At 36.5% G+C, this 26,138-nt stretch overlaps 2 protein-coding genes across 3 annotated transcripts in view; one reads left to right on the top strand and one right to left on the bottom strand.

Annotated features, from left to right (window-relative positions):
* The window catches only part of LOC140148426 (DNA repair protein complementing XP-C cells homolog), a 90,076-nt gene extending 80,158 nt beyond the window's left edge, over positions 1–9,918 (bottom strand). For both annotated transcript variants that reach the window (XR_011858485.1, XM_072170362.1), the window contains exons 1-4: positions 9,792–9,918; positions 3,064–3,904; positions 1,350–1,473; positions 678–759 (exon numbers count right to left, since the gene is read on the bottom strand). Coding sequence is in view for 1 of the 2 variants with exons in the window: in XM_072170362.1 (XP_072026463.1) it covers positions 678–759; positions 1,350–1,473; positions 3,064–3,895 (1,038 nt within the window). In the remaining variant the exon portion in view is untranslated. The remainder of the gene's footprint in view (positions 1–677; positions 760–1,349; positions 1,474–3,063; positions 3,905–9,791) is intronic.
* Positions 9,919–10,049: 131 nt separating this feature from the next.
* On the top strand, positions 10,050–23,379 carry LOC140148425 (U6 snRNA-associated Sm-like protein LSm3). The gene is made up of 4 exons (XM_072170361.1): positions 10,050–10,092; positions 15,908–16,018; positions 18,298–18,393; positions 20,352–23,379. Exons 1-4 carry the CDS (start codon positions 10,072–10,074, stop codon positions 20,436–20,438), a joined length of 315 nt encoding a protein of 104 aa, XP_072026462.1. The 5' UTR covers positions 10,050–10,071; the 3' UTR covers positions 20,439–23,379.
* The last annotated feature ends 2,759 nt before the right edge of the window (positions 23,380–26,138 follow it).

Here is a 26,138-nt window from a genome sequence, read left to right as displayed (position 1 = left end):
AAAGATTGTCCGCAAAATAAAATATTTGGCTGCACTACATTTTGTAATTTATCTTTTAGCATCTTTCAATCAGTTCGGCTATAAAAGCTAATACTTCTTCAGTAAAATAAAATTTCTATCTGCTTTGTGTTCTAATTTTCCATGCATAGTTAGCATAGTTTTCAAATTCAACTGATATTAAAAAGATTCTGACCTAGTACATACAATAGAGAGCATTCAATAGACAGGACTTGATAGCCATGCTGGAGGACTCTTATGACTCATTCAAATATGAAAAGCAACTGGTCTTAAACCGCCATCCACACGTAACAGTCATGGCGTAACTAGGGGGGGGCAACGTGCCCCGGGCGTTACCACTAGGGGCGCCAAATCAGCCTCACTTAAAAAAATATTGAACCGATGCCATTCCCACACCCCCGCGTCTAAGATATTCTCAGGTGGGGGTAGGGGCGCCAATTTTGTTTCTTGCCCCGGGCGCTACCAACCCTAGTTACGCCATTGGTAACAGTATTTTATTGTTCTAGAAAAATTCCACTGGAGGACAAGAAGAATTTTATTTAAATGAGGATGAATTGTTATGAATGAGGTCATAAAGCATGTACACTATAATGAACAGGATCATAATCAATGTAATCGTCTCTTGATCATAATCAATGTAATCGTCTTTTTCTCCTTACCTTGTGAAGATTTTCCTGCAATTCTTTGTTAGATTTGTTAACTTGCCATTGCAAATACCTTCTCCACATCTCCTCATACTTCCTAAAGGCAAAAATAGAAAATGAAGGAAGTACACCTTCATAATAATTGAAGATAACAACTCATTGATTTACATAATGCTGCTATAATTCCCTGGTTGAATGCAAGGTTATTGCTTTGTTACAATTTACTATGTTCTTACGACCTGTTTGCTTTTGACAAATGAATTGGTTAAGTTTAACATTTGTATGAGTTCAATACAGCTACGAAGTTTTGGATTACCTCAGGACTGAATCTCCTTTCAAAATAATTAACATTCCACGTTTCAAGTTTTGTCAAAAATCACAACCTTATTTCTTGTTTTTCATGTATGTACTTCAATGAAATCAATATACTTTTAGATCTTATATCTCGAACCAAATTATAATATTATCATTCTTTGTCTTACGCTGGATAACACTGGCCTCTGCGTAGGTGTGGGCTCAACAGCTATAAGATATGTAAGAAGCCTTCATACATGTACAAATAATGTATGCACAATTTGCATTAACCTGGGCAAGTTTCACAGAGCATTGAAGCACAAAGAAAGATGAACATTTCTTTTGGCTAATTTTCAAAATTAATGTTCCTTTTAATTCCACAGATTTTCTTACTGTTTTCTCTTGCCATGTCGGGTGTTCCCTCCTGATACATCTATGCTGATCTCTACTGGCTCCTTGGGTTTAGTGTCTCCACTGGGTCCTGCACCCTCTGGGTCTATAACATCTAATGGCAGGTCTGATAAATAATAATCAACAAAATCCTGTATCAAGGCTTACAAAAGCATTTACTTCAAGCATTACGAGGGGCGGTCAATAAGTTCGTAGAACAAGGTACTTGAAAGAGTTCTAGCTAAATTCTTTCTATCTCTCTCTTGAGCTTGGTCACTACATACCTTAATGTACCCGTCGTAATTTTTCTTGAAACCTTCTATGTCAACAAAATGGAAGTTTTCCGATAGCTCCTTGAGTCACTCTTCAGTGAAGGCTCACCAGCATTGATCACCAGCAAACCTGATATTCTGAAGGTAGGATTTAAAATTCTAAAATAGCTTTCACTAACTGGAGGCCATGCCCGAACCACATTATGGTTACTTTAATTAACTGATCCCTCTGTCGTGAATGGCAGCTTGACAAACTAAGAATAGCGTACAGGATACAATCCGAGAACAGCCACATTCCTACCATCAACCTTCTTCACATGATGGCTTGCCTCAATTTTGCTATCTAAATTGTATGATATATGCCTATGATTGTACTTTCATTTGGCAAATGATCTGTCATCAAGACTATCCCTGGATCTCAGAAACAGCGATGAAGACCTAGCACTGTGGTGACTGAGTGATGATCTTCTTAGGGGTGTGAGATCCAGGTGCTTCCACTAAATTCACTCATAATTCCAGTGATTAATGTATGTCTTATCACTTTTAGCCACATATAGATTAACCTTGCCTTGGTCCTCATTCTAAGTGTATAGAAGGTGTGGACCTGAATATGTCAACTGGTATCAATTTTGAACATGAAGATTCCGGGACCCCATCTAGAAGACACCCTGGAATACCCAAATGTTAATGGATTAATATTGAAAACACATTCATCAGAGTTGTCATATTTCGTGGCTATCTCATCTTTCTTATTTGGCTCTTTAATCATTATCGATGCCACTGTACCAGCGCGTATATCAATAGTGGTGACGTCAGCAAGCCTTTTGGACCTTGGATGATCTTCAAGGACGCTCATTCCATTCTTGAACTCTAATAACCATTTTGTTGCTGTTGAATACCAAGGACTTCATTACCAACAACTCTACATTGTTAAAGTTTATTTGAGTTTTCACCACCGTCGGGAGAAATTTCCATGATAACCCTGTATTCAATTTTGGTAGTACCTGTGAATTCATGGGGGTAGGCTTCCTCTGAAGAGTGTCCTGCCCATATGCAGTGATGCAAAAATATTATATCTTTGCAGTAATGTTTTGAAGGAACAAGCTTTCAAATGAGACCAAATTCAATACCGTGCGACAAAGTAGGCCCTATCATACCGAAGTTCTACGAACTTTTTGACCGGCCCTCGTATAGTTTCAGTACATGTATGTATACACATTTTGAATTGATAATTTTCATTGGACAAAAAAAAACCCATTGAAAAAAAAGTTTCAACCTACAAAGTTTATACAATTCATCATAAAGTAAAAAAATCCAGCAGAGAGAGTTGTGGCACAAATATTACACAATATGGCCCAAAATATTTGCAACAAAATATTTTGGTCTAAAGTTCAACATGTTTTGTGCATACCAAAAAAAACCTTATGAAATGTGTGTCTACTTACCTTCTACTTCCTCCCATTCTGATTCACTGCTATCTGATGACATCTCTACCACCTGTCCAGTAATTTCATCCTCCTCCTCTTTAACTCTCCTGCCAACCTCCATATTACCTTCAGTAGAAAGTACTTCACGCTTTCCTTCCTTCTTTACACCAGCATTCACTTTTGTATATTCCGTACTCTCTTTGCCAAGTGCAGGAGATTTATTCGCTCTCTTTCCTTTTTGCTTCTTGATAGGAATATCATTTGTATCAGTGAATTCATTAGCTTGAGTTTTTGCTTGTCTTGAATTTTTCTTGGGTGGAATACTTTTAACAGCTTCACTGGCTTTAGTTCCTTTTCTTTTTCTCTTATTACTGCTCTCCATCTGATTGGTTTCATCAGTAGACTTACTTGCTATAGTCTGTTCTATCTTTACAGATGACATATTCTGTTTCTTAGCTTGATGATCACTTTCATCATCCTTTACATCTTTCTTTCTCTTTGTTCTAATACCGGATTCTTGTTTCACAACCGGCTTCTTTGCATTTTTACTTCTTACCGTTTGTTTTGTTTTAGTTGCTTTTGGAGTTTTCAATGGAGGGGATGATTGCATGTCAAAATCACTTTCATCACTCAAATCTCCTTCTGCAACTTTGACAGATGACTTTTCTGCATGATGTTTGCCGTCTTGATGACTTCTCACTGGCATCTTCCTTTTGTTGCTAGTTTTAGCTTTTGTTTCTTTACCAGTATTACTGGATTTCACAGTCTTTGATTTATCATTCCGTCTCACTCCAGAGATAGTTGTGTCCTTCTCAGATACATTATTAGTTCTTGTGCTTCTCCTAGGCATGGTGCTGATCTGCAATAATTGTAACACAGTCAATTGACAGTCAATTATATGGGTTTTTTTTTTATTAAAAAAAAAAAAATTTTTTCATGTGTGCACATGGACTGTGCATTTTAAAACATCATTCCAGGTATTTTTTTAGATATAGACAATGAAACAATGCAATCTCCTCCATTGACGATGCATGTGATTCAAGTTTCTAGCTAATATGTAGCTCATTACCGTAACCACAAGGGTATGAGCCCCCCCCCCCAGATGGCAGCTTCACTTCAAAAATTGGGTGTGGGCTTACCTTAGATTATTAATACACAGATTGGAATTTTCCATGCCTGTGCCCTCTAAGCGTACTCGAATTCAGCTGACGCCGGTACAGCGTACAGGCCTGGCGACATCGCTTATCTTACGCGCGAAGTTTCTTTTGTGTACGCTCGCGCTATTTGCATAAATACCACTTCTTACCATTCCACACATGAAGACAGTGATGTGAGTCGGTAAATTACTGATTAATTTACATGGTAAATTACCGGCAAAATTACCGCCATCTTAATTTACTGTAGTAAAATAAGTAAAATATGAAATAAAAGGCTTTTTTTTAATTAAAACTTCTTATAATATTGTTTTTGTTTGTTTGTTTGTTTTATATTAGAGGACAATTTTGTTTGCCATATTTGCAGGACTTACTTGGAATAATGATTTTGCTGCCCATACTTTTCATATCTGCTACATGTATAGTGTACAAATTTTAAACTTAAGTCGCAAGCCTAGGAAGTTTCAGTGATTGTGCATTCAGCCAATCAGCATGTTCTTGTGATTTGCAAGTAAATATAACACTCATAATATATAACTCGAGGAATAAACAAATAACACCTCAAAACTTTCACTTAATTAAAAATCTTATAATGTATATTAAACCAGGCTAATACTAATAATTTCCATTCCGTCCTGACTCTTTTGATCATGGCTTGACTATCTTGTGAGCTTTCTAAACAAAAACATTAAGGAACTGTAACAAATTCAAGGTTAAATTTCCTAGATTTTTGTCACAAATGTGAGTAAACTACCATTTTGATTCTTATCATTCAGAAAATAAATGCTATTTGTCTCTGTTTTACCAAAGTGTTCCCTGTGTATTTTGAGTACCGAGCTGTAAAACATCATCATTAAGTTTTAACACCCTTTTAAATGGCATAGTTCAGTAGCGTAGCGTGGGTCATCACATTGGGGGGCACCAACCATGATTGGGCGGCACCGGGTTTGGTTTGGGGTGGGGGTTGCACAAGCCATTATTCGGCAATTTTCCTATGGGATTTAAAAAAATTTCAGATCGATTGGGGGGCATGTGCCCCTGTGCCCCTATGCAACTGGCATAGTTAGTGCTCCTTGAAAATCTTTTTTTAGATCCTACAGTCAGTCTACTCAGAAGTACAAAGTAGCGACGCGGACGGACGCACACGCATTCAGCAGAGATGCATAACTGCGCACTGTTTACGCGCTGTATACTTTGTACTTCAGAGTGGACAAACTATAATGAATAATTGTAGCCACAAATTCCAAGACTTGGCACAAGTCTAAGCATTAGCTCATAATTGGAATATTTTATGTCTTTTTTGACAATTGGTTATGAAAAAGATTAGCAAAAAATTAGAATGCATAACTTGAATTTAGTCTTTGGGATTGGTTGACAAAAAAACACCCTAAAACATTGGCCCTTATTGCCAAAAATTGACCAAATAGCAAAAATATGACCATTATTGCCAGTTAGAACTAAACTTGTAAAGGATTAGGATTTAGCTATGTTTCATTCATCAAAACAAGATATAATTAATATTGTTTTTAATTTAAAAAAAATAGTACTGTATTTTTTTCTGGAATACAGAGTAGTGCCGGGTGGTCTACAGGCTCTGTGCGTGTCTGAATATGAGAGAAAACATTTGTTAATGAAACTGATTTTCATCTGGAGAGGTATATTCTACAAAACAGGACTGTGTACAAGTATCTAGGCCAAAAAAGTAAAAGGTCTGTTAACTTTTTGCCCTTTCAGCTCAAAATATATTTGGGTTGGTAGGTCTTTTTTCCAGATCCCCCAGTATTCCTTGGTAGCTACAGCTTGCTATGGACCATTTGGTCAATGAGAAAGTGACTTTCTCAGAGAAACACTCCCAGTTATTAATTCTACCTCGTTTGTAGACCCTCCCTCGGGTCCATGGAGAACGACTGGTAATGTATATTACATACATGTAGCATTAAAAATCAACCCAATACATGGACCCTCCCAGTCTGTAAGCAATTTGCCTTCCAATTCCCAGCATTTTGTGGGAGTTCACTTTTACCGATCCTGGGTCAGGCGCACTTTCTACATACCACGTCCGTGCTCTCACTACATTAACGTTATTGTATCCGACCAATCAACGCAGCTTGGCAGTGCTGGGATATTTGAAGAGGCTTCCCAAGCCAAGCGCGGATCCAGGGGGTGCTTTGGTGGCTGCAGCACCCCGGGGTATGAATCGCAAAAAAAAAAAGAGAGAGAGAGAGAGAGAGAGAGAGAGAAAGAAAAGAAAGGAAGAAAGAGAGAAAGAAAAGAAGGAAAAGGTATGCACCAAATCGTGCGAATTGAGTTCAGAAATGCAAAATTTCCCTAGGCAAGGGGACGCTGTCCCCTTCCAACATCCTATAAGCCCCTAACTTTAGCCTACAGAAGGCGCGGTTTAGGGGGAGCGGGCCCTCCTCCCACAAAAAAGAGGAAATGAGAGAAGAAAAGAGAAAGGGGAAAAGAGATTTTAAAAAAAGGAGAAAAAGAAAAGGGAAAAGGGTGAAAAGGAGGAGAGAAAAGGTTAAATTGCACGTATGTCCATGCCTAAAAAACCGCACAGTCGGGTCCATCGGAAGTAGGCCCTATAGGCCTAACATAGGTTTGCAATTATTTTAGGCATTGCTTGAAGGCGGGTCCTCGTACATACCAAAAGCGTGTGAAAATTACTGCAGGCCCGCCGATATGCAGGGCCTATTACATTTTGTCACCTAAGTCACTAGATGACAATAATAGGGAAAACTTGTCCACAAAAGGCTTCATGGACGGGCCGTCATTTCATAAATTTTCGGTGTTTTTTTTTTCAAACTAAAATTTTACACACTTATAGTGACAAAATGGTCCACCAAATCGATTCAATTACTTCTGAGGGGGGGGGGGGCACATCCCCCCTCAGACACCCCCCTGCGTATAGTGCATAAACAAGTAGCCATTTTAGCGTCTGCTTTCAACATTGGCCAATTAATGTTTAAAACAATTCATAGGCCTAACAATTATAGGAAAAACTTGTCCACGAAAAGGCTCACGCCCCGTCATTTCACAAATTTGCGGCTTTTTCAAACTAAAATTTTACACACTAATAGTGACAAAATGATCCACCAAATCGCTTCAATTAGGTCTTCATTTTGCAAAAGTTTCTTACTTCTGAGGGGGGCACAGACTCAGACCCCCTCAGACACCCCCCTGCGTCGCGCAAGCGCCACGCGATGCACGCTTCGCGCACATTATTTACATTTACGATTTCTTTTTAAAGCACCCCGGGGGTAAGCAGTCCTGGATCCGCCCTTGTCCCAAGCTAAATAATGTGCAAGCTAAATAATGTGCAAACATTTGCAAACCCCACGCGAATACCCAATATGGACAATAGGCCTACCGTATTTCGTCGAATAGTCGCCCCCCTCCCTCAAATAAACGCCCCCACCACTTTTTTCAAACAAGATGTTTCAAAAATTCCGATATTTCCATGCTATCTTGTGTAGTAAGCTTACCAAGTTGCTCACATGGTCGCGAGTAGCAGCAATAAATGGCGAAAATCTGCATCCGAACCCAGAAGTGAGCCAAAAGTCAGTGTCAAAAGGTCATAGTTCGTCATTTTAGCGTGACTTTTAAGCTTACCTAATGATTTTAACGGGAATTTTCGTGCTAAAAATGACCTCTAATAAATGCCCCCCTTGGGAAAATGTAACGCCCCCGGGGGCGTTTATTCGACGCAATACGGTAAGTCCGAGTCGAGTGGTTGCCTTTTATTATTGCGCGTACCATGGGTATATCAGACGCGTGCCAGTTGACAAGTGTCCCATCCGATCTTGCGTCACATCCCGCGGCATAGCTTTGTGCTACCATATTTGAATTGAAACTGGGGCGGGGCTTTCGTAATTGACATCAGAATCACCGTGCTTCGTTGAACGATTATTTGGAAGGGAGATCTCAAACAGATTGGACCAGTCCAGGAATCAGCGCTCAATGGACTTTCGCGTTCACTTCTAATATGAGTACATTTCTATATTGCTGCATGGTTGACTGTGTGTGTAATCAATCAGTGGCGTCGATTTGTGGATGAAGAGGAATGGGTTTTTGGCATTGAGGAAAATAAGGGGGGGTACTGGACTTTGGCATTTTTTTTCATAGGGCATTATGTAATTATTTATTGTTACATTTATATATCCAGAGATGGAACCGAACAGAGACTGGGGGCCAGTCTACCTCGTTTGCAGGCACAGGCTGTTGTGTTAGACTTTCAACAAACTTGTTCTTGGTCAGTAAGACTTTAACAGAATGTACATGAACTGCATTTATCTAGGCCTACAGCATTTATTGAAATCTGTGAATATATTGCATGTACACCTTTTAAGATTTCCATTTCACCAATAAGTGCTGACAACTCTAAAGCTACATTTCTAATTTGAACAAAAAAATGTGTGATTTTTCAATATTTTGGGTCGGTCGGGAAAGGGCAAACAAACTTTATTTTTTTAGGCCCTATGTAGCTATATGAAAAGAATTTAATTTTTATTGGTCATTTCAGCTCTTTTATAATAAAAATACCATTTTTTTACTGGTAATTTACCACCATTATTAACAACACTGCATAAAGATGAGTTAAAACATTTCTGTCGGGCTGGTAACTTTTATGAGTTACCTGCCTGACTGGCTAATTGCCGCGCTGTATTGCGTGGCCAAAAAAGTTTTAGAGTACCGTACATCCTTGAATTGAGATAAAACCCAGTACATGCCATATGATAAATCCTACAAAAATTTTTATATTACAAACATGCAAATTAGTTACGGTACGGTACATGACTATATGTCTTGGGGTGTACGTGTGTCAATTTACTTGAGAACTCTAGCTTCGAATTTGCACACGATAATTACACATTTGATGCTAGAGTGCGTTGCTATCGTTTTTCGGTCGGACAGCTTCTTGCTCGAGAAGTCTAGCCAATAATAATTGCTCACCAAAAGCTTCACATTCTAGGCTAGCGACCCGGCTAGAGACCATTGCATTCAAAATCTAGTCAGATTCGCTGAAGCATGACACCGTGTAAAGCAATGGAAGTTCAGAAGTAAACACAGCTGATCATGACAGGCGATTGCATCAAAAATGTTGCTAAAATTACTTACACTTCAGCAAAATTTTAGACTGTCCAACAGACAAATCTTGCTCAAAAGATTCAGCTGTCGAGTTGACTCATCGAAAAAAAAAAGCACCGCTGATAGCAAAGCACACTAGCATCGAATGCGTAACTACATGTATCATGTGCAAATTCGAAGCTAGAGTTCTCGAGTAAGACTTCTCGAGTAAGTGTCAGTGTCATCAATCAATGACACGTACATCATATCACAATTCTCATCACAATTCACATTAGTTCCAGTAACTGTAACTCGTCATACCTACATATGTATGTACCGGTGCAAGACTTCAGGTCCGTAGTCTAGATGTCATTATGTTTATGATAAAGACTGAAGTCTTGCTGGCAGGACTAAATTCACATACAAACAATCAAACAATTGACAAAATAAATTTACTGACTACACATCATATTTTATGAATGATGAAGAAGTATTTGTACAGACTATAATTATATAGCTTACAATTCACTGATGACTTAAAATGCAATATCACCAAAAGCTTTTAAAAACTTCTCAGATGAAATTGCACAATTTAACCAACACTTTCCACTTCGATATCATACACAACTCATCATGAACTGTCACTGTCATCACATGTGGTGTTTATGTAAAATGTAAACAATCTCATACCAGCTTACAAGTTCCATATATGACCCTTAAAATTGTCCGAAACTGAGCAGCACACTCTTGAAATGAGGTTAATTTTCTGCTGCATTGTGGGTATTTTAGTAGCAGAAGAAAAATGGCCGACGAACAGGAGCAGGTGAGTCCTATAGAATTGTCATTTTTTGGAAAGAAAACAACGATATAGAACCGTGTAAATTGTTTTGGATGTGCAAAAATGTTGTAACTCTTTGCCTGATCAGTATCTATGAAAATGGAAAATGTAATTAGGTTGAATATGTCAGTCTTAAATTTTGAAGACATTCGGGGAGCAGAATTTGGCAGACTTGTACTGTGTAGTACACGCTGAGCTCAGCGCAGCTCTGTAAGCTTACTGTATGTACAAAAAATGTGTATCATATGATATTATCATCATCATACAAGCGGCTACGGGACGACAGGTAACCTTGTCAATCAAACACTCAGACTCCAGCTTTTGTTCTCTCTCTGTGTCTGTCACTCTGTGACTGTGACCGTTATCCACTCAATTACGTCGATCGGAAGTCGGGGCACGATGTAGGTATCTCAGGCAAACCTTAGTTAACACATTTGCTGGTCAGCGAATTCGCCGAGACCGGGGCCCAAACACAATGCATATTTACATAGAAATTTGAATTTTTTTCGAGAAGTACTAGGTCGGTGAAGGAAACCTACATAAATATGTTTTCTATTCTTCACTTGACCCAAATATATGATTTTTTATGGTGATAATCAAGTCGCACATGGAATTTTAGAGGGATTTTGATAGCAGTTCCATTAAAAAACGCTGCTATCGCCATGAGACTAAGATCTAGAAACACCCCTAAATGCCGTTTTGGGGGATTTTGCTAGCAGAATCTTTTTGATGAAAGTCAATCTTTGACAAGATGTAACTTTGTTACGGAAAGTGCTATGGGGATGACAAAAATGTTTGCAGTTTTGGCTTTCTTTACTCAAGGGCTTTAATTTGATATGTAAAATGATGCAGTTTGATGGCAAATTTGAATTCACCTAGCAGTGGCGTAGATTTCTTTTTGACATTGGGGGGATGAAGTTGGAAAAAAAATCTTGAAGTATAGTCAATCCAGCACCCTTTGGCGACAGAATTAGTTTATGATATAAATGCGCGCGAAAATGTTTGCTATTTTGAAGCTAAACTGATGAAATATGGTGCAAAAGTGGAATAAATGCTCTGTGTGCAAGCCTTGAAAAATTGCACTTTTGGGGCTAAAATGGGCAAATATGAGGTTAATTTGGTCAGAAACCCATTATCAGGCGTCAACATTGGGGGGATGATTGTATGACCATCCCCCTGGCAAAATATTGGGGGATAAATCCCCCATCCCCCCGGGATCTACGCCTATGTCACCTAGCATACCTACACGATGCATTGATACAAAAAATAACAGAAAAACAAAAGAAAAAAATAACACTGAAATACATCTTCATGATCATATAGGCCTAGGCCTATAGGTTAAAAAAGTAAAATATTACAGGTCTATAATGAAATGAATTGTATAGACAAAGTAAAATACATGTACAAGCTGTATCAAAATGATTGGTACCCGACAGTTTTAATGGTTATTGAAAAGCCTGCTTCCTCTTAATGCAACATAAGATCCTCTTGAAATGACCATAATTTATTGTTACATAACTGTTAAAGACATTAATCAACAAATTATGCGGATCCTATGTTGCATTTGGATGCGGCAGTCATGTCCATAATCACTGGAAACTGATGGGTACCAATCATTTTGATACACCCTGTAGGCCAATTAAGTAATGAAAAAGGAAATAAAGGAACAAATTGAGAAAGAAAGAAAATATTTCGAATGAATAAAGAAATATGAAGAAAAGCTGTAATAATAAGGAAAGGATCAGGAGGAAAGGAATAGGCCTACTATGAAATCAAGAAAGAAAGAAAAATCATAAGCAGAAAAGAAATATATATTTTTGAAGAAATAGACAGAAAGGCGATGAGAACAGAAATAGAAAATCTAAATTAAAATAAAGAAAAATAATATAAAGAATTACTAGTGGAATGGCAAATGAAAGAGGAAGAAAAAAACATTTAATAAAGTAAACAAATAAGGCAAATGCGTACAAAGAAATGAATAAAGAGCAAAAGATAAAAGCAAAATTAAAGAGAAGAAAATAAGACGAATTAAATCATGAAAAATCAAATATTAAGAACGACAAGAACTACATATTTTGAAGAAAAGGGAAAAATATTCTTGTGATGAGCAAATAAAGAAAATGAAAGAGAGAAAGAAAGAAGAAAATAAAGTGTGGGCCTAACAAAAAGACTAAGCAATAAATGATGAGAAATAAAATAAAGAAAGAACAATCCACAATCAGAATATTTTTTATTAATAATATTTAGCGGATATTAATATTGGATCAATCGATCAATTAGATTGATCCTGATAGTGGTCAACGAATTTACTGTGTGACAACAATAGCTGACCGGAAGGTTACCTGTCGTCCTGTAGCCGCGTGTATCATCATCATCAGGGTTCCCGTTAAGGGTTTTAAAATGTGCGTCATGTGTGACGCAAGTTTGCTGACAAGATTGAAAAAACTTGCGTCCAGACAGATTTTTGTGCGTCCATCTGAAATTCACGATCAATCATACCGGGAAACGCAACGGCAACCCCTCGTTGCTAACACACGGCCCGGGTCTACCTCATCAAATGTTGATTGTTAAAATACAATTTTCGCCGTGATATTCCACCTCCAGTCGCAATGATAATTTTTCTCATTTCTGCATCAGTTTTTGTCCGAAACATGGTCAGAAACAGCTGCAAAAACATGCGCAAAGTCTGTCAATCTTTAGCAAATTTTCGTACTTTTACTTCCGGTTTTACTTTTACTTGATCCACGTGTTGTTGATGATGCTATAAAAGCTAAAACACGCGCTGCCACAAATAATACAAAAAAAGGTTATCATTTGGATTTTGTCTTTAAAATTGCTTTTATTCATCGTAACAATAATACTAATAAAGGAAACGTAGATTATTTATGAAAAAATAAACTTAAAATATTAAAAACTGAATATTGTCAGGTTGTGATAAATAACTAAATAAACATTAACTGCACGTCGTCAGTTCAGCATGCTTTGTAAACAAACAATTGCATCAATTGGGACTTTCCCCATCAAACAGCGATCGCGACGGAAGCATGCAAAAAGTGCACGATTTCCTGACGTTGCATTTACAATTACAAATATTGCAGAATTTACTTCAATTCTTAGCAGGTTGGTCAAAATTTTGGGGCTTTTATTATCGTAAAAATAAAACAATTTCTTATTTTTATCATCAATTAATGATTAAATTTCGAAGTTTTGTCTGCGTCCACATGGACGCAAAAATACTTGATTAGCCATGTGAACTTGCGTCCAAATTTGTAAAATACGCGTCTGGACGCAATGGCGCACACTAACGGGAACAATTTCCATCATACATGCATATATTACGCTTATGGTCCAAAGCTGTAGCCGGGAGAAAAAACTCCCAATTTTTTCTGAAGAAAGCAACTAGCTTATTTAGGGCGTTAGGCGCATTGAATTTGAAAATCAGCTTTACTCGAGAACTCTAGCTTCGAATTTGCACACGATAGTTACGCATTCGATGCTAGAGTACTTTACTATGGTTTTTTGTTCGGACATTGGTGCAGTTTTTTGCACCGGATGTTATTTATTCTTTTAATGTTGAAATTTGGATGAAAGTTATTTCGATGAGTCAACTGTATCTTTTGAGCAAGATTTGCATATTTTGGACAGTCTAAAATTTTGCTGAAGAGTAATTTTAGCAACATTTTTGATGCAATCGCCTGTCGTGATCAATCCCAATCCCAATGCAAGGTATGATCTACTGTACCATATGTGTACAAAAGCCAGACATACAAGGTCAGAAACCCCATTGGGTTGTGGGAATGTCTTTAAACATCCTCTGGTCATTATCCCTACAATTCTACTGTTACCCTTATGACTAAATGTAGATAGATTCCCTGTATTTCCTCTTTTAAGCATGTTGCTCTTTTTTCACAAATGGTCAGTTTCAGGTATGGAAGAGATCATCAAATTACATAATTTTTTTTTTTTTCAATTGGGAGCTTTACCCACACGCTTTGTTTATAGCTCACCCGCTTTCACCCTTTATACCGCCAAATTTTAAACCCATCCTTTTTACAGATTTTTGGAATTCCAAATCCCCACACTTTAGAAAGCGTGCCAGACAAACAGTGCACCTCTCTGTTTGAAATCAGGCAAGGAGGACAAAACTTAATGTACTCCTTGTCAAATAGGAAATAGATCAACTTTAAGTATTTCATGGGTCAACAGCAAATATAGGGACCAGTAGACACGTTCTTTGACAGTGGGTGAATAGAAACATGGTTACTATCTAGAGTGTTTCTATATGATGATGCCATGGGAAAGCTTTACCAATTTTCACACTGATGTGGCAGTAATGTCAAAGTGTTGAGGTAAGTGGCGTCTTTAAGTGTGTGCCAGCGCTTGGAGCACATGCTAGGAAATTTAATCTGTGGCCAATGAAATGTGCACTGCACATCACTGCCACATCAGTGTAAAAATGGTATACATTGTAGCTACATGTATACATGTAAGTAGGGATGCCCACTGTCCATACAGTTTCCACTAGAACGATTTTTCATTTACTGTGTGCGTGCACTCACACACGTATTGTCTATGGAGAAACTGATCGATACAAGAAATCCCAGGCCTGTTAAATGGCGTACATACTTGTTTTTGATCCAAATGTAGGCCTATATCAGGGTGTTTCAAGAAATTCCTGATTCCACCGGAAAACATTAACCAAACTTTTTCCTGATTGGTCAGTAAATAGAGAGGACCTTCCTCCATGCAGAGATCAACTTTTTTTTTTGAAAAATTTAATGAGATGAGAACTACCACAGGTTGAAGTGTGACCATTCCGTGCCTCAGGTGTTCAAACGCAATTATTTGCGAATTTGGAGTGAATCAGACAAGCAAACTTACATAGTCATAAAATGTAACTATTTTTGAAGACAAAATGTACAGGATGTTAAGAAATTTAAGAATGTTTAAGCCTACATGCTGCCCATCTCAAATCATGCACTTCTCACTACCATGTCCATTTCATATGCTATCCATCATGGCTTCCATGCACACACAGTGTATTGCTCAATGTATTAAAGATAACCTTTGAGTTGGAGCAAATTTCTCAAAATTGGTAGTGATTAATATTACCAAACTTATGCCATGATGAAATATAATAATTTTTGAAGATAAAATGTGCTGACCGTAAAAGATTGAACAATGTTTAAGACTACCGCCATTCATTTGAAATAATGCACTTATTGTTCATCTCCTCTATGGAGATATTTTCCATGGCGACCATCTATGATCATGCTTGCGGTTTCACCAAACAAACCATGGGTTTTGAGGTCTTGTATTTTTGTTGTATGTCAACAAAATCGATTAAATTTTCAGGATGATCTTATTTTCATGTTGTTATAAGCAAATATAATGTTCCAGATAACGCTAGTTAATAAATACATTAAGAAAAAAGTACCTTAAAATTGCACTTTCTGTTAGTAATCCTTTTTGGACTTTAACTTTTTAACATGTTCTAGCAGCCCTATATAAAACCGTAACACTCAAAAGGCCATATCTCTGGAATGAAACGTCCGATTAAGATTATTTAAACGCCAAAATGTTTCTTTCATCAATTCCCAGCCAATAAGTTAGGTCTGAATCAATTTAAAAGTACTTAAATTTTTAGTGGACATGCCTACTATAAGTGACCACAATTGCTGGTGTAGGGTGAGTCTACACTTGGATAGTAAAAACTTCAGCATGTCCGTTAATAGCACCCACGAATTGAAGCACAGTGTGGATAATATTTAGTTTGTTTCAACATTTTTTTTTTCTCCAGCAACCTGCAACAAATGCAGTGGAAGAGCCACTGGACCTAATCAGACTTAGTCTTGATGAAAGAATATATGTGAAGATGAGAAATGACAGAGAACTCAAAGGCAGATTACATGTAAGTCAGATAGTTGATAATAATATAAATCAATGATATTGTCATAACCAATGCACTGAGCAATTGTAGGTATAGTTCCAAAGTACCAGGTACAGGTTTCAATAAATTGCTATAATTAGTACATTCAGTGTGAATTATTCAATACAAAATAGGCTAAACACATATAGTCATTTTCACAGTAAAGGGTGTAACTTTTGATTTTTAAGGTCAAAATTTCAAACCACTTAAATATGTTTCTGTTTACTGAAATCATGTATAGAAGCAACTTAAATTCCAGTAAAATAATGTTTCAAGGCTTAAACCTTTTGATTTCTAATAAAAAATTGACATTTCCATAACATTTTGGTTAAAATCTAAGAAAAAATGTATTTTACATAACCTCAGAAGAAAATTATGACATGAAAGCTGGAATACATGTGAAATCCCATTCCAAAGTAAGTCAACAGATATAAGTTAAATTTTATACCACGTTTTGCTATGTTTGTAATTGCAGTTTTGAAATTTTTTAACATCAAGTGTCATTTAAAATGGAAATTTCCAAACCTTAAACATATTTTTTAAGTTTTAATTGGGTTCCTAAAATAATTTGACTGTCTAACTTCATGTACAAATACTACTTGATGAAAGGAACCTCCCAGCCAAGTTTCACAGAAATTGGAGTTATTTTTAGAATTGGCAATTCAAGCGATTTGTGTTTCGGAGGCTTCAGTTAACAACACAGGTGATCATAAAAGTAAAATATTTGGCTAACTACTACAAGTTGACATAAAAAAATAGGTAAAAAATATCACAATTACTAATTTTCATGCTTTGCTTCTAAGTATTGAATTTCAGTTGTGACAAAAATTAAATTATCACAGCAAGTCATTTTTTTTTGTTTCGGAGGCTTCATGTTAACAATGGTTAAACATTGTAGAAGTGGTTTTTTTGAAAACAACAGTGTTGGGATCATCTAAGCTGTTATTTTCTTGTGTGTATTGAATCAATGATTCTATGCGGCAGATATTGTAGATTTATCACATGTAAATTTTTTCACCCATTTGTTAAGTATGGTGTTAACTTGCATGTGAAGCCTCCAAAACAGGCTTTTTTGGGTATCAGTATATTTTTCAAACATTAACCATAATATCAATTTTTTTTTAAATTTATGACATTCTGCACATATCGAGTAATAATTACAATGCAGATATCAGTATGGAACACACCAATTTAGATATGCACAGATGATAATTAACCTTATTGTTGTGTCGGAGGCTTCATTTGTTTCGGAGGCTTCAATTGTTAACGGAAAGTTTGTATTGGGTCCCATTTTCAAACGGTGATATATATCTCCACGATTTAAAAACAAGTGATTTGAGGATCTACTTTGCTACATTTTGATAAATAGATTGGATGAGCTCTTTTATTTATATTTGCCCAAGCTTGCTGAACAGTTTGTTTCGGAGACTTCAAAAATTTTAATGGAAAATCGGCTCTTTGAAGTCAAGATTTTATACAATTTTTAAAAGCTTGCAAATCGACTAATTTTTGTTACCCATTTCAAGTTATGGATCAAGAAGAAGTGAAGAAATAACCAATAATTATGAACCAAAGCTATACCCACAAAGTTTGTTAACAATTGTTAACCGAAAATGAAGCCTCCGAAACGACAAATATCTAAGTCCGGTTCTCAAAAATACAGGGCTGTTCACAATTAAATCTAATGTGGCAGTGTTTACTGAACATACATTGTATGACCGTACTTTCAGGATAAGAAAAATTATCCATGAACTAACTGAAGAAAACACAGGGTTTTACAAAAATGTTACTGTTTTTTATAGTTTTTCAAAATGGCAATATTAAGTACATTTAAGCCTGCTAAAACTGAATGCAATAACTCCCAAAGATGATTATGCTATCCAAGGTAGCTGCTAACTAGATGACTTATGTGGCCAAAAATCATGGAATTCTGTGGCTTTATTAGAACACTACAGATCAAAATGTTAAAAATCCAAAGTTACCCTTTACCGTGAAAATGACCATATCATACATGTATGTAGCCTTAACTCTTGATTACATTGAATCCAGCAAACATGAAAGTGATGCATGCTGGGGAGGAAAAAGGCTCAAATTCGCAATCTTGGGTGACAAGTTTTATAGCTTTTGAGTCCTTTTCATTCCCAGCATGCATCACATTTGCCCATCATTCTCAATCAGCAATATACCTTATGGTCAACTGTTACTTTTTTGTTTTGCAGAAATGGGAGTAATACATGTTTTATTTTTTGTACCCAACACAGGCCTATGACCAGCATTTAAATATGATATTAGGTGATGTAGAAGAGACTGTTACAACAGTTGAAATAGATGAGGAGACCTATGAAGAAATATACAAGGTAATAAAATGTCACTAAATAACATAATGGAACTTGATTATAGTAGAAGTACATATAGATTCAACATAATTGTCCAAAATTGGGAATTTACAATAAATTACACTGTATAGATGAGTTGACCTCAATGTTTATCAACAAAGGCAAGGGACTGGTATATCGATATGCTTGAGCGAACTGCTTACAAACACTACACAGTTCAATAATTGTGATATTGCAGGACTTTTAAAAGCACAGGCTCTGAACAAAATGATGGGCGCACATACTGCCAGCCAAAAAACAATGGAAATTGTGATGATGCGCATAGCATACTGCCAGGCAATGATGTCACAAGTCAACTTATCTATAGAAATTTAAGTACTTCTTATAATCTGTTGCAAAAGTGTTATCATCAGGGCTTCAATTTGCTAGCAAATCATATTTTCTAGTGAAAATACACATGACCATGGAAGTGGGGGGGGGGTTTGATTGGCTGAACGCAAGTAGGCTCAGAGTAGCAATCAAGCTTCTGTATTGTTTTATTCTGTCAACAGAGGGCGACATTAGTGATTATTTAACAGTGAAAAGCCGGTTTTGCCTTGAAAAGCCAGTTTTGCCTTGAAGACGGTATATTGTTGTAAGGCCAAAAAAAACAAGTTTGTTTCCTGTAGCGCGCGCATTTTGTTTTTGACAGCTTTTTTGCTCATTGAGATTTTTTTTTCACTTTTGAAAAAAAAAAAAAACTACTACTGGAGAAAACATCACACGTTTTTTTAATACTTTTTTAATCTGCAGGTTGAAAGGGGATCATAAATATTCTTGAATATGAAGGAATATGATTTTTTTGTGTGTCAGAGAGACCCACTGTAAATTTCCATTCCAATTTGCAGCAAAAAAGGTATTTTTTTTTTTTTTTTGAAGACATGGATTATAAAAAAAAATAAAAATAAAAAAACGCATTTCGCATTTGACTTTTTTGACCTGCTACAGGAAACAAACATGTTTTTTTTTTGCCTAATCAATCAACAATACATGTATGCTGTGATCACAACAATATGGATCAAGTTCATTTGCTTCTTGACTGATTGCAGCTCATGAAAATACACAATTTATTCAGGCAAAATATATGCAATGTGTCCATGCTTTTTCAGGGATATTAAATCTCATCCTTGGTTTTTCAAACAAACCAGGTTTATCGATGGAAATCATGGTTTCTTGATCGACAATGCAGCTTTTTTGATCAAGAAATCAGGTTTTTTAATCAAGACACCAGGCTCTTCACTGAGCAAACCAGTCTTCTCTTTAAAAGCACAAAATATGTGCCATACGAGAGCAGTTTTGCCGTCTCCATTTATCATGCCGCTCCCCGCCTGAGTGTACATGTAAACTGAGCTCAAAAAGAAACTTGTAATTTTTCACAAGGTCGTATCTTGAAATCCTGTCCATCAAATTGAACCAAAATTACACACAGATTTACTTCAATACTCTACTCTTAAAACATATCAGTAACCAAGCAGTTATCCAACTGACACAACAGCAAAATGCACTGACATGGGACAGCTTCCTGGACCACATTCACAGCCCAGCCCTGTTTCATGAAAAAGTGTATGAAAAGCAGAAAGCAGCACCGTTTTATCATCTGTGCAAGGATCTTGTGTGCATTCTCACAGATTTTTTTGTCCTGGGTGCCAAATGTTGGGCTGTGAAAGTCCAGGAAGCTGTCCCATGACAGTGCATTTTGCTGTTGTGTCAGTTGGACAACTGCTTGGTTACTGACATGTGTTTTGAGTAGAGTATTAAGGTAATCCTGTGTGTAATTTTGGTTCATTTTGATTGACAGTATTTTAAGATATGACCTTGTGATTCACAAGTTGTAAAAAATTATAAGTTTCTTTTTGAGCTCAGTTTATGTTAAAATCAAGATTATGTACTGACTACTGATGGATGATTGTGTTTTGCTCTATTTTTATTTGTGTTTGCAGAGTACCAAGAGAAATATTGCCATGCTGTTTGTGAGAGGAGATGGTGTCATCTTGGTATCACCGCCACTTAGATCAGGAACTTTATAGCTGCAGTGGGTATCATGCTTTTACCTCACCATCACAACACATAAAAACTTGTCATGATTATAGCAAAAAGGAAGTAAGGCACACTATGAGATGTCAAATAGGTTTGACCTGATACAATCAACCAATCATCAGGACTCTACTTCCATATGTGCACACTTACACCATGTATTGACAAATTATGTTGTGATAGGGACACAAGTGTCATTCCAGGAGACTTTATTCTTATGGGAACCATATCTGGACAAGAACATCAAAGCTGAACTGTTAGTAGATACTGTTTGGTTATACAATGATGTGAATTTGGTTCCAATATTTTGTCATAGAAGGCTGGGATTTAAGCCTGTATTTCTATCAATATATCATGATGCGATCTTGTAGCATGAGTGGATGTTGACCATAATCATTTCTACTGAATATAATTTCACATTGAACATGTTACATTTGCTGAAAGCAAAAATTTATTATATCTGAAATATGATTTCATGGTTAAATAGATTGAGAAAACAAAAACAAAACAGTAGATAAAAATTAATTGTCATATCTTGAGATTTCATAAAATCATGTTATTTTCTTGCATCTGATGATGCGTTCAGCTTCATGGCATCACTTATATTGTGAAACACACATTTTTTAAGTTTTAAAAGCAAACCTGAAGGAATACTGCATAAAAATGCAGATTGCCTAAAATTCTTTGGTGATATCATTTTGGCAGCACAACATTTTTACACAGATAAAGGAGAATAATCTTCTATTTTTTACAACAATCTATTATTTTAGAGTTGAGAATTGGCATGATAAAACCAATTGGCGAATCACTTCATTTAAAGCAGGTAATATTTTGGTATTCAATTCGTAAGCATGTATTGTAAAACTTTGCCTAATTTGTGGAAGAGGGTTTATTTTAAGTTACACTTTTGTTTAAATGTGATAAAGGACATATATGGGAAATGTAATGTTTGTATAACGGGTGAGTGCAATATAGTCGTATGCACCATTTTTGGTGAAATTAAGTCATTTTCTTATTTTGTTAAAAAGTCAATAAATAGTTCGAGGAGTCAGTGACACAAAGACGTAACTCCAATTTGGCCATTCTGAGAAAAATGAGTTGAAAGATAATGGTCCACATTGACTTATGTAGTTAAGTCTATGTTTCACTGGCAATTGATTTCAATGGGGTGTCCTAAATGGAGTTACTTCTACATGTGTTTATTGGAAAGTGATCATGTTTCTAAAAATAAAATTACGATATCAAAATCTCATTTTTGCACAAAATTGAGTTACGTCTTTACGTCTTCACTGACCCCTCGAGTTAAACAAATTGAAAGTTGAAAAGACAGACAAACCTTTGAAAGTTGAAAACCCAGAAAAACCTTTTCCTGCAAATTGACCTAAAATGTTGATACAACTATGTTGCACTCACCCACCCAACGATCACAAGCCATCTACGTTGGTATCAGTTTTGGCTCATGTTCGATCAAAGATGGGTTACCTCTCCCTTAAAACAAATTGGTACATGTATATTTACCTCCTCTGTGGCCTCCGTAATATGCTCACTCTTCTATTTTGAAATAGAATCTCCCATCTAGCCTTTTGGGTAGGCTTATACCTTAAGTGGTACAATCATATTGGTAACTTGAACACCTATCAATAAGTAATTCCACCCCTCCCTGAATGAAAGACCATTAATTACAATAGAATAATTATTGTACTGCAACTTTCAAGTCTTGGGTTACGTTCATTCAAATGTAGATGTATAGCGCGGCAGCAATATTGGGACCATTGCAACAAATGAGGTGTGATAATGCCGAAAATCAATTCTGCTTCAAATGGATATCCAAAATTTGGCATACGATCTATATAAAATAATGGTCATTCATTTGGGGGGGGGGGCGGGAGATCATTCTTGATAGGTGTTTAAATCATGTATCTATCATGCTAGGGCCAAATACACCTGTTTTTTTGGTGTCGTCCTTTTAGAGTTGGCCCAGGGCCAAATATCAGTGGTTGAATTGGTGGGCCAGTTTTGATCCACAGGTTGCCTGTTGAGAACCCCTGGGCTGGTCATTTTGTTTATTTATTAGGCTATCAAATTATGCTATGCTCAACTTAAGAGCAAAGAAGAGAGTCAAATGCATTCACAGAAAGAAATTATGGAATACACACAAAAACATATTTTATGGACTAACTTTATTTGATGAATTTTCAATCAGTCAAATTAAGCAGACTGTGAAATTGACAATTTCTCCCAATATATCAATATCCCAATTAATTGATAAAATTAACTAACCATATTTATTCTATATTACAAGAACAGAGAAATCAAAGGTTAAATTACTAGCCTAAGCTTAAGATCCTACACATTCCTAGGATTGAGAAATTGGGCATTCCAGATGTATTTTGTTGAATAATTTGACAATGATTCTTCAACTTTACCAAAAAAAAACCCACATCAGTAGTGTATTAGTAGTTGTCAGCCATGTGGGATATTAAGAGATATTTCTTTAAGTTTATGAACCCAATTGTGTTATACCTGAAACATGTTACTGCAGTGTTGTAAACATTGCTGGCTTTAGAACGATGCATGTCCATTAATTAGCTGTTGTAAAATGCTTGTGACAGGCATGTGTGCGTGTACTATACAAGTGCCTGTAGCCGTACTGTGCATGAGTTGCATGGATTCTGAGTTTCTCTACCAGAAGCTGGATTGACTGGAATTCTTCCTGCAAGATAAAGGACGTATTGCATAACAATAGATACAGTTAGGAGGTTAATCCATCGCCCTTGTTATGCAATAGAAACATTGTATTAATTGTGGGAAGCAATGTCAGTCAAACCGACTTTCAGTAGAGAACCTCTGGAACCACATTCATTAGCAGCTATTTGACATGTGTTTATGTTACTAAGCCATCAAAATAAAGGTCATGTTCATTACATAAATTAATTACTGTAAAAATTGTCCAGCCCATGCCATTTGTCAAGTTTGTTTTATAGTACTAGTAGCCTGCTTAAGAATAAATTATTTTTTACAGCTCCAAAATAGTTTTTGTCATGTACATTACTTTTGCCTGGATTTAATTTTTGATTATCAGAAAATACATTACAAATTTAATTTCCTACCAGAAGACATTGCACAGCATTATCAAGTAATTTCCACTCACATTTAATTGTCTGCCACAGGCCTTGAGGCTTGTGCTTAACTTTCAGTTGGGCCGCCAGCATTTCACCTGGGCCTACATGTATAATATTAATGGTCAATCACATCATCCAAATTTGTTTAATATTCAAGACATGATTATCCTAAATTTGGCCAGTATCATCAATTCTGATGATAGTCACAATACCATGATACCTCTCCTAGAAAGGTTGCAACATTTCATCATTCAGTTTTCAGAAATATTCAAATCAACCACCAAGTGGAGGGAAAAGTATCCAGCATGGATTAATAAAAAATTTATATAATATGCAAATTAGCTCATAACATCCAAATACTACAGATACATTCTGTACATTCAAGAGAAATCAGCTGTACCAGCAACCATTTACTCAAATATTTATTTTAATAAAAAGTATTTTTATACCATAAATAAGGTTCCTAATTTGTTAAAATATGCAAATTCGGTCATAATATTTGGTTGTCCTGGTTCATGAGAAATTGCCCCTGGTGCTTGTGAACCAGGGGCATGAAATCACTTTATTAGACATTAAAAGCTGATTTATATAGAGAGAACTGAAGTGCATAGAGAGTAGCATTTAGTAAGACATATATGTATTGGGAAACCAGGGCAACTACATAGCACTTTCTGACAACAGGTCGTACAGGACATTGTACAATATGTCTGTAGTTTTTCAGCTGGTTATAGCTCCCATACCATGCAAGCACCAAATTCGAGTCCTGGTCTGCAATTATTAACCTTGACCTACCTTGACCTATGGCGTTCACTCCAACTTGGGGTTGAGTGGTGCCATCTGCTTCATGATGTCCTGCCACTTCCTTCTGTCTTGAGCTAGTCTGCTAGCTTTGACCAAAGAGTTGATGTTTACTTTGCTACAATCGGCTTTCAGGCAGTCACTCCATCTTTTTGGTGGTCTCCCTCTTGGGCGTTTGCCATATGATATGTGCCTCAAGTGCTAATTTGTTGATATTCTGTCCAGGATGGTAAACTCCATGTCAAGGGTTTTGCGAATGGTGGTGTTTCTGATCCTGTCGAGACGTGACACTCCATTATTTTACGAAGGCACATCATTTCAAATGTTGAAAGTCTGTTTTCATCTTCTTTCTTTAGAGTCCATGTTTCCGCTCCATACAGCAGTATTGAGAGGGTAAGTACTTTGTAGAGCTCGATCTTAGTGCTTCTCTGTATGTCTTTGGCGCTCCATATCTTGTAGAGTTTCTGAACAGTCCCTATGGCTTTCCCAATGCGTAATTTCACGTCTTCTGTGCAGGATCCCGTTTGACAGAGCTTCCCTCCTAAGTATGTGAACTCCTCAACCTGGTCTAGTGGTGTTTCATTGATTTTTATATCTATCTTTGTGTACTTTTTGGTGATTGCCTGTACTTCAGTTTTTCCTATGTTGATTTTCAGACCCAGTGATGTGCTGCTTTTATGCACAAGGTCAACCAGAGTTTGCAGGTTGTTTTCACTCCCAGCAACAAGTGCAATGTCATCCGCGAAGCGTAGATTATTGATAAGCTGTCCCTGAATGTTTACTCCTATGTTTGTGTCGTGTAGAGCATATAACATGACCAGCTCAAGAAGGATATTAAATAGCTGAGGTGAGATCACGCACCCTTGTCGCACTCCAACTATAGTAGTAAACCATTCTGTTAACTCTCCGTTCACTCTTACAGCGCTTTCAGATTTCAATTATTAAACATCTTGTAAATACTTTTTTTTAAAACAACTTGAATGTAATTTTACCCCAGAGAAACCCATCAAGATCTTTCTTGAAACTTGGCTAGTGGTCAAGACCAATTGGCTTAGGAAGCCTGACAACTAGCCATGCTTCAGGAAACTGGCCCTTACTTTATGGCCTAGAGTACCAAGCAGTTTTGAAACAAATATGCAGAAAAATATACAATTATCAAAGCAGTAGAATAAACTTGTAGCAGACAATACCATTCATTATCTTGTACTGCTAGGGCTCATACAATTATGCAAACTCCCAAGGACAGAAATTGACCTATATACATTTTAAAATCACTGTCTGATTAATTTGAAGTAGAAGTTTCTAACATAGCTGATGGAGCACAGAAGATGGTTCCCTTGTAGCTTCTATACAGTTACTAAAGTTTGGCGGAATTATTCGGATTTTGTTATTGCGCGCATCAATAAAGTCCCAACCCACGCTCGCGTAAATTCACATAAGTGTGCGCTAGTCACACACTACGCAACACACATTGTAGTCACTAGTGTAAGCAATGTGCCCAACACCGTGCATGCCATCCTATATCAATACAATGTTATGAGTCCTATTTTTTCCACCTTATATAAGCCGAACAAACTTTAAATGTTGAAGCCAATAACTGATTTGTTTTAAAATTTACATTTCTGTTACCATATTCATTCCATTAACCACCCAAAATGTGACACAAGGAAGCAACATAGCTATATAGGCAAATCAATTTTTCATTTACAGTTCTAAAATCTAAATCATATACTTTATATGGTCTCTAAGATTGGAATATTTTTGTACTGCAGA

The sequence above is a fragment of the Amphiura filiformis genome, chromosome 3 (assembly GCF_039555335.1).
Source record: "Amphiura filiformis chromosome 3, Afil_fr2py, whole genome shotgun sequence".
In the NCBI taxonomy this organism is placed as follows: Eukaryota; Metazoa; Echinodermata; class Ophiuroidea; order Amphilepidida; family Amphiuridae; genus Amphiura; species Amphiura filiformis.
Note: the sequence above shows the minus strand (reverse complement) of the source record. Positions and strands in the feature narration are given on the sequence as shown.

Coding starts and splice junctions, on each gene's coding strand:
- LOC140148425 (XM_072170361.1), top strand. CDS start 10,072: ATGGCCGACGAACAGGAGCAG. Junction 10,093..15,907: donor TGGCCGACGAACAGGAGCAG/GTGAGTCCTATA, acceptor TTTTTTCTCCAG/CAACCTGCAACAAATGCAGT. Junction 18,394..20,351: donor CCTATGAAGAAATATACAAG/GTAATAAAATGT, acceptor TTGTGTTTGCAG/AGTACCAAGAGAAATATTGC.